This window comes from Myotis nattereri (genome assembly GCF_964212035.1).
Source record: "Myotis nattereri genome assembly, chromosome: 12".
Taxonomy (NCBI): Eukaryota; Metazoa; Chordata; class Mammalia; order Chiroptera; family Vespertilionidae; genus Myotis; species Myotis nattereri.
The window spans coordinates 82,645,873-82,660,762 of NC_138087.1; the positions used below are offsets into that span (position 1 = coordinate 82,645,873).

The 14,890-nt window shown below is 68.9% G+C and overlaps 2 protein-coding genes across 2 annotated transcripts; both read left to right on the forward strand.

Annotated features, from left to right (window-relative positions):
• Positions 1-67: 67 nt before the first annotated feature.
• NPDC1 (neural proliferation, differentiation and control 1) lies at positions 68-6,812 on the forward strand. The gene is made up of 9 exons (XM_081103012.1): positions 68-404; positions 3,696-3,842; positions 4,807-4,941; positions 5,034-5,207; positions 5,288-5,354; positions 5,985-6,069; positions 6,159-6,238; positions 6,437-6,533; positions 6,642-6,812. The coding sequence occupies exons 1-9, from the start codon at positions 293-295 to the stop codon at positions 6,720-6,722; spliced, it is 978 nt and encodes a 325-aa protein (XP_080959138.1). The 5' UTR covers positions 68-292; the 3' UTR covers positions 6,723-6,812.
• A 135-nt stretch (positions 6,813-6,947) lies between these two features.
• FUT7 (fucosyltransferase 7) lies at positions 6,948-12,614 on the forward strand (the record flags this gene model as incomplete). The annotated part of the gene is given in 4 exon segments (XM_081103190.1): positions 6,948-7,040; positions 11,458-11,509; positions 11,598-11,638; positions 11,640-12,614. Coding segments are annotated over 4 exon segments (1,161 nt in total).
• Between the last annotated feature and the right edge of the window lie 2,276 nt (positions 12,615-14,890).

Sequence of the window (14,890 nt, forward strand, 5' to 3'; positions counted from 1 at the left end):
GGGGGACCCACGAGAAGTGGGGGAGGGGGAGGGGCGCGGAGTGGAGGCTCGGTCCCGCCCCGCAGGTGGGGCGCGCAGGCGCACTCCCCGCGCTGCCTCCCGGCGCCGCGCCCACAGCCGCGATCCTTTGCCGCAGCGTCCGCGCCGCCGCCTCTTGCCTCCTCCTCCTCCTCCTCCCGCTCCTCCCGCTCCTGCTCCGCGGCCGCCGCCTCCTCCGCCTCCGCCCCCGCGGCGCCGGGAGCCCGCGCCCAGCCCGGGCGGCGCTGCCATGCTGCCCCCGCGGCGCTGAAGGATGGCGACGCCCGTGCCCCCGCCCTCCCCGCGGCACCTGCGGCTGCTGCGGCTGCTGCTCTCCGGCCTCGTCCTCGGCGCCGCCCTGCGCGGGGCCGCAGCCGGTCCCCCGGGTGAGCGAGAGCGCTCGGTGCGGGGCGCCCGGGGGCGGGGGTCGTGCGCGCGGCGCCGCGTCCTTCCAGCGCCGCCGCCCTCGCCGGGCCGCAGGCCCCGCAGGCCAGGCCCAGCGCGCGGGGTGGGGCGCACAGGCCGGGGCCGCGGAAGGACTCCGCTGGACGAGGCTCGTCCCGGGATCCTGGTGGCCAACGCGAAGTCACGCGCTTCTTGTCTTTGTCCGTGAGCCTGCCTGCCTGCCTGCCTGCCTGTCTGTCTGTCTGTCTGTCTCAGGGGGCTCAGGGCCTGCGCCTGCTGTCAGCGGCTCGTCCTGTGCGCGCAGCTGGCGTGCGCGTCTCGGGTTGCGCGGCGCGGGCCTGGCCCGGGTCTGCCCTGGGGCCGGGGTCCCAGGCCTGCGCGGTGCTGGGCGCGGGCCTGCTTTGCTGCCGTGACCAGGTCTGACAGTTCCCTAGGTCTCTGACAGCTCGACCGACCGACCGACCGACCGAGGGTTAGGGTCCTGTTCTGGCTTCAGTGGGGGCAGGAGGGGCTTCCGGTTTCAAGCTTCCTCCCCACCCTCTGCCCTGGAGGACCCTGCAAGCTGCCTTCTGTGCTGGGGTCTGGGGGCACCTCCCAGGATAGACTCGAGCAGAGAGCCAGGAGCCCGGGGTCCTGGGAGACCCTCCCTGCTTCTCAGATGGCACTGAGGCTCCAGGCGGTGGCGGCCTGCAGGGCCCCGGGTCCCCGAGGGCCAGACTGGGACACCCTGTGCCCACACATCCCCTCAGTCCTCCTGGCAGCCCCGCAAGGAGGTGCTGTCCTGAGCCCATTTTACAGACGAGCAAACGGAGGCACGGAAAGATTACGGGGCTGGGATGCTGATCTGGGCAATGTGGTCTGTGTGTGTGGCTGGAAGGGCCAGAGCAGGGCCGGCTTCCTCCTGGGCACAGCACCCCTGGGTGGGGGCTGGCATGACCAAGACCGAGAGAGGTGCCTGAGGAGGCCTGAGGGCAGAGGCTGCCAACTGACCGCCTGGCTGCAGGGCCCGCCGGTGGGGCCTCCTGAGGAAATGGGCAGCAGCCATGCCGGCCGGCTGCTCTTGCCTTGGTGCTCACCCAGCTGTGGGGTGGGGTGCCAGCCACTCTCCAGATGCCATTGTCCCTGGAGCCTCATGCGCCCTGAGGCCGGAGGGGGGACTGTCCCAGGCCCGACAGGCAGCAGCCCCCTCCTCCTGGGCTGGGGGCTGGGAGTGTAGGGAGGCCCCTGGACACAGGCCCTGGAGCCAGGCTGGCCCCTACCCTTGGCCTGGTGCACTCTGCGTTCTCGGCACCAGGGCAGGGAGTGGAATGCCTGGTTCCCGGGCACCCAGCGGGTGGGTGGGGTCCAGGCAGACCGGCTGGCACAGGCTTAATGTTTAACCAGCCCAAACCCCGGGCCCAGCTCCTGATGTTGGCGCCTATGACCCAGGCTGTGCAGAACGGGGGCTGCTGGCGCTTCCTGGAGGGGGTGCCTACAGCCAGGATGCGTGAGTGTCTGGTTACCATGGAAACCGAGTCAGAACGGCGAAGAATCGAGCTGGACCTTCCCCGGCCCCTCACATCACTCTGGGCCCCAGGGCCCTCCTGCAATGCAAGGGCCTCCGCTGAGAGGGGTCCCCGACCTCCAGAGGGACCCCACCCTCCCTTCCCCACCAGGGTCGGCTCTCCTGCGGGGATCCCACCGGCTCTGCTGGCTCCGGTGCCCAGTGGCCGGGCCGGTGTCCCAAGCCTCAGGACCTTCCTCAGCTTTGAGACAATTCACCTTTCACTTTATTTTATTTGTTTTTAAAAAAATATATTTTATTGATTTTTTACAGAGAGGAGGGGAGAGGGATAGAGAGTTAGAAACATCGATGAGAGAGAAACATTGATCAGCTGCCTCCCGCACACTCTGCCCTCAACCACGGTACATGCCCCCGACCGGAATCAAATCTGGGACCCCTCAGTCCGCAGGCCGATGCTCTATCCACTGAGCCAATCCAGCTAGGGCAATTTACTTATTTTTAAATATATTTTTTACTGATTTCAGAGAGGAAGGGAGAGGGAGAGATAGAAACATCAATGATGGCCCTAGCTGGTTTGGCTCAGTGGATAGAGCATCGGCCTGTGGACTGGAGGGTCCCAGGTTCAATTCCAGTCAAGGCCACACGCCCGAGTTGCAGGCTCCATTCCCAGTTGGGGGCATGCAGGAAGCAACCGATCAGTGACTCTCTCTCATCATTGATGTTTCTATCTCTCCCTCCCTCTCCCTTCCTCTCTGAAATCAATAAAAAAATATTTTTTTAAAAAAAGAAAAGAAACATCAGTGATGAAAGAGAATCATGGATCGGCTGCCTCCTGCACGCCCTCTACTGGGGATCGTGCCCGCAAACCCGGGCAAGTGCCCTGCCGGGGAATGAACCCTGACCTCCTGGTTCATAGGTTGCATCTCAACCAGGCCAGTCCTCCTTCTGCATCAGAGGGGAAACCAAGGCAGACAGGGCCACTGCCTTCCACCCCCGTGTCAGGATGGGATCTGTTGGCTGTGTGTGTCGGACACGGGTCTGGGCCCCACATCAGGAACTGAGCCAAAGTGCCCGGCGCCCCTGGCCCCTGGCAGCGGTGGTTTGGGGAGCAGCGCCCCCACCCCCACCCCCGCCACACCTCCAGCAGGGCCGTGCAGCCCTCCACACCCTGCCTCTGGCCTTGTATCCAAAGCAAGTGAGACTGGCCGCCTCCATCCAGGTCTCCCAACCCAGCAGCTCCTCTGCCCGGGGGACAAGCTGGAGGTGGGACGTGGGGGCGTGGCTGTGTTCTAGGCCGGGCACCTATTCCGTCGTGCCCCCCGGCTCTGCTCGCTCGGGCTGTGGGCTGGCAGGGCAGGGTAAGGAGGGCAGAGTTGCTGTTCGGGGGGCGGGGGTGTCGCCAGCACCCTTGGCTGCTCCTGAGCCAGAGGGAGCCCTGAGCCGCCCCCCCCGGGGCTCCCCGTTGCTGTGGGCACCCCGAGACCAGAGGCAGGATGTGGAGGCTGAGTGGCCCTGCCCGGGGGAGTTGGTCTGTCGGTCAGCGAGGGTCAGTTTCCGTCCGGAGGGCTGGCTCCCGCTGGGGAGTGGACCCTGGGGAGTGGGTGGGGCGGGGAAGTTCCGATAAGTCGCCGGCTGTTTGTCTTCCTGGTTCCGCTCCCCCAGAACAATGGCCAGAGCCAGGCCGGCGGCCCTGGGGTGGGGGAGGCGCCTGGGACAGGGCTGCCTCTGGGAAGGCCCTGACCCTGCCCTGCCTCTGCTTCCTTTCCAGATGGGGCCGCCTGTCCTGGGAGCCTGGACTGTGCCCTGAAGAGGCGGGCACGGTGCCCCCCAGGGGCTCACGCCTGTGGGCCCTGCCTCCAGCCCTTCCGGGAGGATCACCTCGGGCTCTGTGTGCCCCGGGTGCACCGGCCTCTGGGTACGGAGCAGGACACCCCCCTCCCTCCCCCGCCGGACACATTGCCCCCAGCCTCCGCTCCCCGGTCCCCTGAGCTCTGTGGGATGCGGGGACGCTCATGGCACCTCCCAGCAGCCTAGCGATCCTTCCCAGAGGGCTCCGGCCAGAGCCTGGTGGCGGACTGCGGCGAGAGGCAGCCGGTGGGAAATGCCAGGCCTGGTCCCTGCAGAGTCTGCCCCACCCCCAGCACCCATCGGGGCCTCTCCATCGCCCACTCCTTCACTCCTTGTGCACCGGGTGCGCCCCACTTGCCAGCCTGAGCCCAGAGGCTGAGTGGGTCCAGATGTGGTGGGCAGTACCGAGGGCTGCGGGGGGCGCCGGGAGTCTGAGCCTGTGGGTGGGCTCCTGGGAGAGGGTGTTCCTGGCAGTGAGGGGGTGGACTGAGACCCATGGGCGTCTGCTTGGAGCCTGTCTGGCCTGCGGAGCCCACCCCAGGGAGAAGGGGGCCGAGCCACCAGGGCCACCCGGAGCTGCCCACCCTCCCGGTGGAGGTGTGGGGGCAGGGTGGGGCCGCTCCCCACCCCGTGGGGAGTCACGCCTTCTGGCAGGGAAGCGATGGGATACACTGATGTGTTGTCCCATGTCCTGCCCACCCCTTTGTGGGTAATGGGTGGGGTCAGGGGCACCCCTGCCCTCCTCCTGGCCTGTGCACACTCCCCCAGCACCTCTGCCCCTTGCCCCGCCCGCACGTTTCCTGGGAATGAGGCTTCTCACACAGGCTCCCCTTCAGTTGTTACCATAGCAACCCAGGATGACAAGGGGCAGCTGGGTACCAGCCCAGTCCTCAGGCCACCAGCGCCTGGGAGGAGCCCAGACGGGGAGGGAGGCTCTGGGCCTGGGGACCAGCTCCAGGATGGAGTCACCTTCAGCCGGGGCTGCTGGGAGGGGCTGGGGCTCCCCACCTGATGGTCCCTTCTCCTCCCAGCAGGGGGTCCCCCCCAGCCCAGACTGGAAGATGACATTGACTTCCTGGCCCAGGAGTTGGCCCGGCAGGAGGCAGGGCGCTGGAAGCTCACGGCCCTGTCCCAGCCGGAGGCGCCCCTTCGGTTGCTGGAGCCTGGTGAGAGCCCCCCATTCCCCTCCAGCCCCCCCTTCCCGTCTCCCCACCTCCCGACCCAGCCCCGTCCTGTTAAAACGGCCTTCTCTCTGCAGCAGCCACCCTGGGGCTCTCAGCGAGAGGCCAGGGCCCTGGCCTGGACCTCCCCTCCACCCGGGGAGCACCCGCGCCCACACCCCGCACCTCCCTGGGGTCTCCCGTGTCGTCTGGGCCTGTGCACATGTCGCCCCTGGAGCCTCGGGCTGGGCGCCTGGACGGCCTCGCCCTTGGTAGGTCTGGTGGGCGGGAGGTGGGGCTGCAGCGGGAAGGCGCCCTCACCGCCCTCTCCCTGCGCCCTCTCCTCCCGCAGTGCTCATCTTGGCCTGCTCTGTGGCCGTCGTGGCCGCCCTGGCTGTGGCTGCTTTCTGCTGGTGCAGGTGAGCCAGCCGCGGGCAGGTGGGGGGGCAGGTGAGCCAGCCACGGGCAGGTGGGGGGGCAGGTGAGCCAGCCACGGGCAGGTGGGGGGCAGGTGAGCCGGCCTCAGGCAGGTGGGGGGGCAGGTGTGCAGGCCGCGGGCAGGTGGGGGGGCAGGTGTGCAGGCCGCGGGCAGGTGGGGGGGCAGGTGTGCCGGCCGCGGGCAGGTGGGGGGCAGGTGAGCCGGCCTCGGGCAGGTGGGGGGGCAGGTGTGCAGGCCGCGGGCAGGTGGGGGGGCAGGTGTGCAGGCCGCGGGCAGGTGGGGGGGCAGGTGTGCAGGCCGCGGGCAGGTGGGGGGGCAGGTGAGCTGGCCGCGGGCAGGTGGGGGGGCAGGTGTGCAGGCCGCGGGCAGGTGGGGGGGCAGGTGTGCAGGCCGCGGGCAGGTGGGGGGGCAGGTGAGCCGGCCGCGGGCAGGTGGGGGGCAGGTGAGCCGGCCGCGGGCAGGTGGGGGGCAGGTGAGCTGGCCGCGGGCAGGTGGGGGGCAGGTGAGCTGGCCACGGGCAGGTGGGGGGCAGGTGAGCCGGCCGCGGGAAGGTGGGGGGGCAGGTGGGCAGGCCGTGCCCCGGGGTCTCAGCCTCCGCTCCACTCCCCAGGCTCCAGCGAGACATCCGCCTGACCCAGAAGACCGACTACGCAGCCCCCCAGGCGGCCAGCTCCCCCACCACGCCCAGGATCTCGGTGCGTGGCCCGGCCCCACCCAGCTCGCTGCCCAGCCCCCCCGCCACGGCCTGACCCTCCCTCCTGCCCCCCTTACTCCTCCCCCACAGCCTGGGGACCAGCGGCTGGCGCACAGTGCCGAGGTGTACCACTACCAGCACCAGAGGCAGCAGATGCGGTGCCTGGACCGGTGAGATGCCCCCTCTGAAGGCACCCCCACTCCAGGCCCCGCTGATCCCACCCCCAGGCCCAGCTCACTTATCCCAGAGCCCACCTCCCCGACGCCCACATGACCATGGCCAAGGCGTCTGAGCCTCCCCCCACCCCCCACCCCCTGCCTGGGCCCCTGGCCCCTGAGGGTGGGGAGGACTGGCCGTTCGTCCCACAGGCATAAAGAGCCACCCAAGGAGCTGGACTCGGCCTCCTCGGACGAGGAGAACGAAGACGGGGACTTCACGGTGTACGAGTGCCCCGGCCTGGCCCCGGTGAGTGCCGGGGTGGGGCGGGGCGGGGCTCACCAGCTCCTGGCGGGCACTGCTGCGCTGCCCACCCTGCCCCCTGGGCCGCTGAACACCCGCCTTTGCCCTTTGCAGACGGGGGAGATGGAAGTGCGCAACCCGCTGTTCGACCACTCCTCGCTGACCGCGCCCCTGCCGCCGCCGCCGCCGCAGTGACCGGCAGACCGTGCCCACCCCCTGAGGACCCCACGGCGCACGGGTGGGAGCCAGGGACCCGCATTTCCCAATAAAGAAACCGCGTTCTGACCCTTGGCCGTTCTTGTGGCTGGACTGGGGCGCCCGCCGGAAACCCCTTGTGGGGACAGGACACCTCTGTTCCCCCTGCATCTGTCCCCTAGATGTGGACCCCCAGAGGAGGGCGGGGGGCACCCTGAGGCCAGCATGGACGGGGATGCGGGAGACAAGCCCCTTAAAGCGCTTTCAGATCTGGGCTTCGGTGCTGGAGACGCACCCTCGGCCCCTGGGGTCACGGGGGTGGGACTGAGAGAGAGAGGCACCTCTGGGCCCTGCTGGGGGCGATCCTCGCCACCCCATCCTTCTCCTCTAGGCCTCACCCCTCTGACACGTCTGCCTCAAGGGGGGCCGGGGGGGTGCAGGGCCAGGCAGATCTGGAGTTGCTGCTGCCCCTTAAAATCCCTTCCCTCGTATGACATAAAGGGCTGGGTAGCCCGGTGGCCTGGCTCAGTGGGCGAGCATCCACCCAGGAACCAGGAGGTCACGGTTCAGTTCCGGTCAGGGCACAGGCCCGGTTGCGAGCTCGATCCCCAGTGTGGGGCGTGTGGGAGGCAGCCGGTCCATGATTCTCTCTCGTCATTGATGTCTCTATCTCTCTCCCTCTCCCTTTCTCTCTGAAATCAATCCTATATAATAAAGCCCTAATATGCAAATTGACCGAACGGCAGAATGACCAGTTGCTGTGATGCGCACTGACCACCAGGGGGCAGACGCTCCACGCAGGAGCTGCCCCTGGTGGTCAGTGCGCACCGCTCAGCCAGAAGCTGACCTCTCCCACCTCTGCTACGTCAGTCGGACATCCCCCGAGGGCTCCCGGACTGTGAGAGGGTGCAGGCCGGGCTGAGGGACACCCCCCCACCCCCACCCAGTGCACATATTTCGTGCACCGGGCCTCTAGTAAAAACATATTTGAAAAAACAACCCAGAAACTAAAGTAGCCATTAGAAAGAACCTGTGAGGCTCCTGAGGGTGGGGTCAGGAGAATGCTGGCCTGCTGGCCCTTAGGTGATGGGGGCAGCCCTGAGCGGACAGGGGGGCCCCAGAGGAGGGACAGGTGGGGTCGGGCAGGGGGTCGGGTGGGCCCTGGCTTAGAGCTAATGGTTGTTCCAAAGCAGCAGGCTTCTCGGACCAGAGCCCACCCAGGTTGGGACATCCCTCCTGCCCCGGGCCCCTGGCCGTGGCCTCGGGCTGGCCCTCAGCCCTGGGAGGAGGCGGTGCCAGGGGCGGGAGCCTGGGTGGGATGAGGGTGGATGGTGCCCACTGCTATCTCACATGTGCCATCAGGGAGGTAAACGGGGGTGCGGAGAGCTGCAGGCCTCTGGGCAAAGGTCGCCTGGCACCCAGCGGGTCTGGCCCAGGCCTGTCTGTCTTGCCGGCTTGATCCTGCAGACCCGGAGCCAGGAGGTCCTGGGAGCTCTGGGTCAGTCCTTGGGGTCCTGACACTCACCTTTCCAACCTCCTGCTGCCCCGACCTGGACAGAGCAGCCACCTATATGTCCTATCTTCTCCCTCCTCAAAGCCCCTCTGTCCCCCGAGTCCCTGCTGCCCAGCAGAGAGGGTGCCCCGTCCAGTGGCAGCTGCTATGAGAGGAGCCGGCAGGCCTGGGGCAGGGGAGTGAGCAGGGGCTGCAGTCCTCCGGGCAGGGGGCCTCCCTCGGCCCAGGTCCTGGCTCCCAGCGGCCCATTGGCCCCAGGCCCACTCAGAGCCAACCCTGCTTTTAAAAATGTATATTTTTATTGATTTCAGAGAGGAAGGGCGAGGGAGAGAGAGAAACATCAATGACGAGAGAGAATCAACGATCGACTGCCTCCTGCTCGCCCCACGCTGGGGATCGAGCCTGCAACCCGGGCATGTGCCCTGACCACAGGCCGGGGGAGTCGGGGGGCTGCCCTGCGGCCAGGGTTTAGGGCTCAGGGAGGCCCTGGCTCCACAGGGACTCCGGAGACCCCAGTCCTGACCAACTCCGGATTCTGAGTTCCCCGGCGGCAAACCTGCCCCCACCCCAGGAGTGGGTCTTGGGGCTCAGTATAGAACAGGAGGGGTGAGCCAGAGTCAGGCACATCTGGGAGGTCCCTGGAGGAGCCCCCATCAGGTCCCGGGGCTCCTCACGGACTGGCTGTGGCTGTGTCCCAAGCCTGGGAGCCCGGGGGGAGGGAAGGCACAGGATGGGAGGGGCTGGCGCCTGCAGGACACCCTGGGCCCAGGTGGTCCCGTGGCTCCTGGCACCACCCAGTGCTGCCCCCTTGGCTGCACCTCAGCCTCAGTGCACCCACCTTCCTGAAGGGCGGCCCTGAACTCACCCCCCACCCCCTCTCTCCTCCCAGAAGAATAACTTCCCTCTGGCTCCCTCTGCCGCCTTCACTCCCTCGGAGCCAGGCAGCTCTGGGCACGGCCGCCAGGGGGCCCTGGGCACGCACGAGTCTGCACTCTGCCCTGTGCAGGCCAACCCCCGGGGCAGCTGGGCAGCTGGGCAGCTGGGCGCTGGCCCTCTCTCCCAGGGTGCCGCTGGGTCTGGGGCTGCAGTGTGTCGTCTGCCAGGGGTGGTGACCAGGGGGCAGCTGCCCGCCCTCTGTGTGGGCCCAGCCCCTGGTTTCAGCTGCAATTGGTGCCCCCCGGGGAGGGCTCAGCGGCAGCGTGACGGGGGTGGGGGAGCTGTGAGCGGAGTCGGGTGCCGCCTGCACCCCAGTGCATCACGAGGTCGGGGAGGAGCTGGCACGAGGGGCCCCCACTTTCCCTTTGACTCAGGCCTCTCACCTCTCTCCAACCAGGGCCTCCCGTTCTGACCTGTTTCTGGGCCAAACCTCGAAGCCCGTTTCACAGCCAGCGGGTTCCCACGGGCCCACGGCGGGCGCAGGCCCTGATGGGGGGGGCGGCAGGGCCAAGGCCGCAGCCCCTTTCGCATCCACCCAGGAAGGGAGCAGGTGGTGGGTGTGGGTGAGGCCCGTGGCAAGGGTCCAACCAGCCTGGCCTGGCAAACAGGAAGGGCAGAGGGTCAGGGGAGCAGAAACCAGCCTGCGGCGGGATCAGCTCCTTCCGTGCCCCTGCCGCCCTCCGGCGCGCCCCGGGGAGAAGCAGCGGCTGAGCCAGGCCCGGAGCAGGGCGTGGCTCCCCTGGGTCCCCTGCCAGGAGAGAGGTGCCCGGGTGGGGCCAGTGGCCGGGTGCCACGTCGGTCATCTCCCTAAACACAGGGGCGACTGGAGGGCAGGGGCAGGTGACAGCCACTCTCTCGGAGCCAGGCCTGGCTGCATGGCCACTCCTTGCGCCCGTCAGCCAGATGGCTTCCGACAGCCCCCACAGCCCCCCTTGCTCTCTGATCTTGCACAAGGCCCTTCTGGGGGTGCGGAGCCTCCCTGGGGCCAAACTGCCGCCTCCCGGACTCGCCTGCGGCCCCTGGGTCTGCAGCGGGCTCCCTGGGTCCCCCGATGGCAGCGGGGGCGCTGGGGGGGCCAGGACGGCTGGGCAGGGCGAGCCCCGGCCCAGGGCTCCTGGTAGCTGTTTCCAGGACCCAACGGGCCTGAGGCCTCCCGGCCATGAAGCGCGGGCCCGGATCTGCCTGCACGTCCAGGACAAACACGCCAAAGGGCACCAGCTCGGCCCCGGGGGTGCAGGAGGGGCGAGGGGTGCCTGCCATACCTGCAGCTCAGAAGAGCCCCAGCGAAAGGGGAAGGAACTGGACCTGCAGGCGGGACCCAGGCTGCCGGGGGTGGGGGAGGAGAAGGCTCTGGATTCTCGCCTTCCTCTTCCTGGAGCCGTTGCCAGCCCCCTGCCCGCCCGCCGGCCGCCAGCGCCAGGACACAAGGACTCCTTCCCTTTCCAGCCTGGAAAGCCCCCTCCTTGCCCCCCCATCCTGAGCTGCGGGCCTGGAGGAGGGGCCTGGAGCCCCCAGCAGCCTTCCCCTTGCAGGACCCGGCCCCCACCTTTTCCCCCCCCACTGGGGGCGTCTATGGATGCGTGTCCTGGGGGAGGAGGCCCCGCAGCCCCCCTGGGCCGGCCCAGCCTGGCCACTGCCCACTGGGGGGGGGGGCGGTGTGCCAGGGCCTCGCCTAGGCAGACACTCTCAGGACCCCGGTCGGACCCCTCCCTGGGAACCCGCGTGCTGGCACAGGTGTCCTGGAAGGTTTGGGCAGCGGGGGGAGGTGGCCCAATGAGAAGCAGCAAGAGAAACCTCAGCCTCCGGGCAGAGAGCTGAGCGCAGCAGGTCTGCAGGGTGAGGGGCTGGGAGCCCACGCCCGCCGGGCGCAGGCGGTGAGCAGGGGAAGTGGGCGATGCCACCGCGGGAGAGGAGGTGGCGCTGGCCTGGGGCTCGGTGGCCTCCAGGGAAGCATGCCTGCTCCCCACGGGCGCCCTGGGCCTGGGCGGTGAGCAGCCCTTCTGGGGGGGTTACCTTCACCCAGGGTGGCCTCCCCTGCCCTGAGTCCAGCGGGGGCACGGGATTGGGTGCAGCTTGGCGCCCCCTGGCACCACCTACCTGCCAGCCAGAGGCCTGGAGGAGAGGTGGGGTGAGGGTGGTGGTTCGTGTCAAAGGTCACCCCCAGGGTGGGGGCGGGGCTGGGCGGGGCTGGGAAGACACCCCATTTCCTCCCTGCCGGGCAGATGAAAGAAGTGCCCTCCCAGGTGCAGCTGTGATTGCAGGGCGCCTCCCCGGCCGTGATTGCAGGACCCGGGTTTGCTGGGTGACCGACTCTGGGAGCCGCGGCTGAATGATGCCGGTGAGTGTCTGGTTCTCAGGGAGCCCGGCCGGGAGACGGGGCTGTGGGTGAGCTCGGGGAGACAGCTCTCTTCCTGTGTCCCGTGCAGGGCGTGGCTGTGCCCAGAAGCTGGGGGCCCTGGGGGGCCTGGTCTGGCGTCGCCCTGCTCTCGGCCCTCTGGCTGCTGTGGCTGTTCTGGGGGGCTCCTGGGGGAGTCCCCGCGCCCCAGCGCACGCTCACCATCCTGGTCTGGAACTGGCCCTTTGCCCACCGGCCCCCGGAGCTGCCCAGCGACACCTGCACCCGCTATGGCATGGCGCACTGCAGCCTGAGCACCAACCGCAGCCTGCTGGCCCGCGCTGACGCCGTGGTCTTCCATCACCGGGAGCTGCAGACCCGGCGGGCCCGCCTGCCCCTGGCCGAGCGGCCGCGGGGCCAGCCCTGGGTGTGGGCGTCCATGGAGTCGCCCAGCCACACGCGTGGCCTCGACCGTCTCCGCGGCGTCTTCAACTGGGTGCTGAGCTACCGGCGGGACTCGGACATCTTCGTGCCCTACGGCCGCCTGGAGCCCCGGGAGGGGCCCGTGCCCCCGCTGCCCGCCAAGAGCCGGGTGGCCGCCTGGGTGGTCAGCAACTTCCAGGCTCAGCAGCGGCGCGTGCAGCTGTACCGGCAGCTGGCGCCTCACCTGCCGGTGGACGTGTACGGCCGAGCCAACCAGCGGCCGCTGTGCGCGGACTGCCTGCTGCCCACCGTGGCCCACTACCTCTTCTACCTGGCCTTCGAGAACTCGCAGCACCCCGACTACATCACCGAGAAGTTCTGGCACAACGCCCTGGCGGCCGGCGCCGTGCCCGTGGTGCTGGGGCCCCCGCGGGCCTCCTACGAGGCCTTCGCACCCCCCGACTCCTTCGTGCACGTGGACGACTTCGGCTCGGCCCGCGAGCTGGCCGCCTTCCTCCTGGGCATGAACGAGAGCCAATATCGCAGCTACTTCGGGTGGCGGGAACGGTTTCGTGTGCAGCTGTTCAACGACTGGAGGCAGCGCTTCTGTGCCATCTGCGCCCGCTACCCCCACCTGCCCCGTGACCAGGTCTACCAGGACCTTCAGAGCTGGTTCCAGGCCTGAGCGCGGCTGGCAGTGGCAGGGGGAGCGGGGCTGGGAGCGGGCAGGGTGGGTGGGCAGCCAGGTGTTTAAAGCAAAAGCCGGGCATCTGGCTCCCACAGGCAACCATCCGGCTAATGTGCAGGCTGGAGTCAGAGGCCAGGGCGCAAGGACGAGGGAGGAGTGGGGCAGTCTGGGCAGGCTGCCTGGAGGAGGAGGCATCTCTGGCGAAGGCGAGAGCGGCGAGGGAATTAGTGGGGTGCATGCTGTGGAGGTGGATCAGAACAGAGGGCACTGAGAACCCTGCCCCCCACCTTGATCAAATCGTGGGTAGGTCAAGGCTGTCCCTGGACATGGCGATGCGGGGACATGGGGCTGAGACAGGCCCGAAGCAGGGTCCTATGGTTTGTGGGGTAAAACCTGTCCCCCCACCAAGCCTCCTCTGTACCCAAGGTCCCCTGGACCAGGGTGCCAGCCACATTGCCCACTCCGACCACGGTCCCGGAGCCCGGTGTGCAGCCTGGAGCTGGCCGGGGCATGTGCTGGCTGGGCCAGGCTGCTCTGGGCTTCTTGCAGCCCCAGTCCACTCAGGGAGGGGCCAGCGACAATAAAGAAACACAAGACGAGGACGGCACGTGTCGCCTGTGGGAAGCACAGGGCCCCACGGATCTGCCACCCCAGCCACACAGGCCTCCTTGTCCCTCCAGGGATCCGCCCGCGCCGTCTCAAGGCCTCGCACTCCCTCTGCCTGAGCCGCCCTTCCCTGCAAACTCTGCCCACTCCCCCTGTCCCTCCAACCCCCGCTGAATGCCTTCGAATCAGAGGGACTTCCCTGACCCCCAAAAGACCCCGTGGCTGGACAGCAGGGGCGAAGTCAGCAACCTGGCCAGGGGGGTTGAAGATGCCCTATTCTCAGGCCCGGTCTGCCTGGTGACGGGGATTCCCTCTGCCAGGCGGCTGGTGGCAGCAAGGGAGCCCCCCAGCCCCCCTGGATGCTCCTGTAGCTTGGCAGCCCTGTGGCAGGCAGCTGAATGATAAGAGAGGCTGGGGTGCCAACAGGAACCCCAACAGCTCGAGCAGCTGTGATAGGAGATCAGGACTTGTCCCTGCCCCAGGTGGGGCAGGAAACTCCCCTCCCCTGGCAGTGGCTTGTGGGAAAGGCCTGCCAGTGACTTCCGGCCCTGACCTAACGCACCCCATGTGCTGACCGGGGAGAAGGAAGTGTCCTCAGGCCAGAGGGTGGGTAGGGGGGGGTGAGGGATTGTGCCCGCCACCTGCCCCAGCTGCCCCAACTCCCACTTCATAGAAGGAGCTGGGAGGGGCTGGGCGCTGCAGCTCCCCACCCCCAGGACTGCCCTTCAGTGCACGTGTGACCTCTATGTGCACCCCAGATGCTGGCCATGGCATGACCCACCCTTCCCGTGCACAAGTGGGGAAACGGAGGCCGGGGAGGGGCATCAGAGCCACTGCTGGCTCCCAGGGTGCAGGGGCTGGCCTGCCCTCTTCTGCCCCCTGTTGGCCACCTGGGGAATTGCCCCTGCAACCTCCCCAGCCGGCTCAAGCTGCACCCCCGACCAGCAGGCGCCAGACCACCCCTGCGGACTGACTCGCTGGGTCCCAGACGCCCTGTGCTGGGCCGGCTGCCCTCGGATGTGGCGAGAAAAACGAGCCACGCAGAGCGGCAGCCTCCGCTTCCCCCGGCACCTGCTGCCAGGGCAGCGCCGGCCCTCCCCGTCTTCCCGTGACCGTGACCGGGGAGCAGCAGCCCGGGCAGCGCCCAGCCAGGCCCGTCCTGCACTTGGTCGCCCAGCAGCTCGCTGTCCAGGAACCGCTGGGCAAGCTCGCAGGGGTGGGCCGGCCGCACCCGTTAAGGGGCGCGGGGGTGGGGGTGGAGTGTGGATTCCTGAAGCCTCCAGGGCGGAGGCGACTTGCACGGGCGGGATCTCCACCCAGGGCGCCATCGCCCCTCCCCAGCGAGGCACCGGCCCGACTCCAGCCGCAGGGGCCGGGCGCTGACTTCCCTGCCCCTGGGGCTGCGAGGGAGGCGGGCGGAGGCCGTGACCCGGTGGGGCTGAGCCTCCCGCAGCGGCCCCCAGGGCGCCCTCCGGGCCAGTCACCTCCTGGGGCGCCTCCACCGGAGGGGACGGAGGTTGCGCGCGCGCCTGGCGACCCGGGCGCAGAGGTGCGTCCCGGGATCTGCGTTTGGACGTGGGCGTTCACATCACGCCTGGCGAGGCGGGCGGACGGCGGGCGCCGCGGCGCCTTTAAGCCGGGGCGGCGCGGACCGGGCGGGCGCGAGT

Coding starts and splice junctions, on each gene's coding strand:
- NPDC1 (XM_081103012.1), top strand. CDS start 293: ATGGCGACGCCCGTGCCCCCGCCCTCCCCGCGGCACCTGCGGCTGCTG. Junction 405..3,695: donor GGCCGCAGCCGGTCCCCCGG/GTGAGCGAGAGC, acceptor CTTCCTTTCCAG/ATGGGGCCGCCTGTCCTGGG. Junction 4,942..5,033: donor CCTTCGGTTGCTGGAGCCTG/GTGAGAGCCCCC, acceptor TTCTCTCTGCAG/CAGCCACCCTGGGGCTCTCA.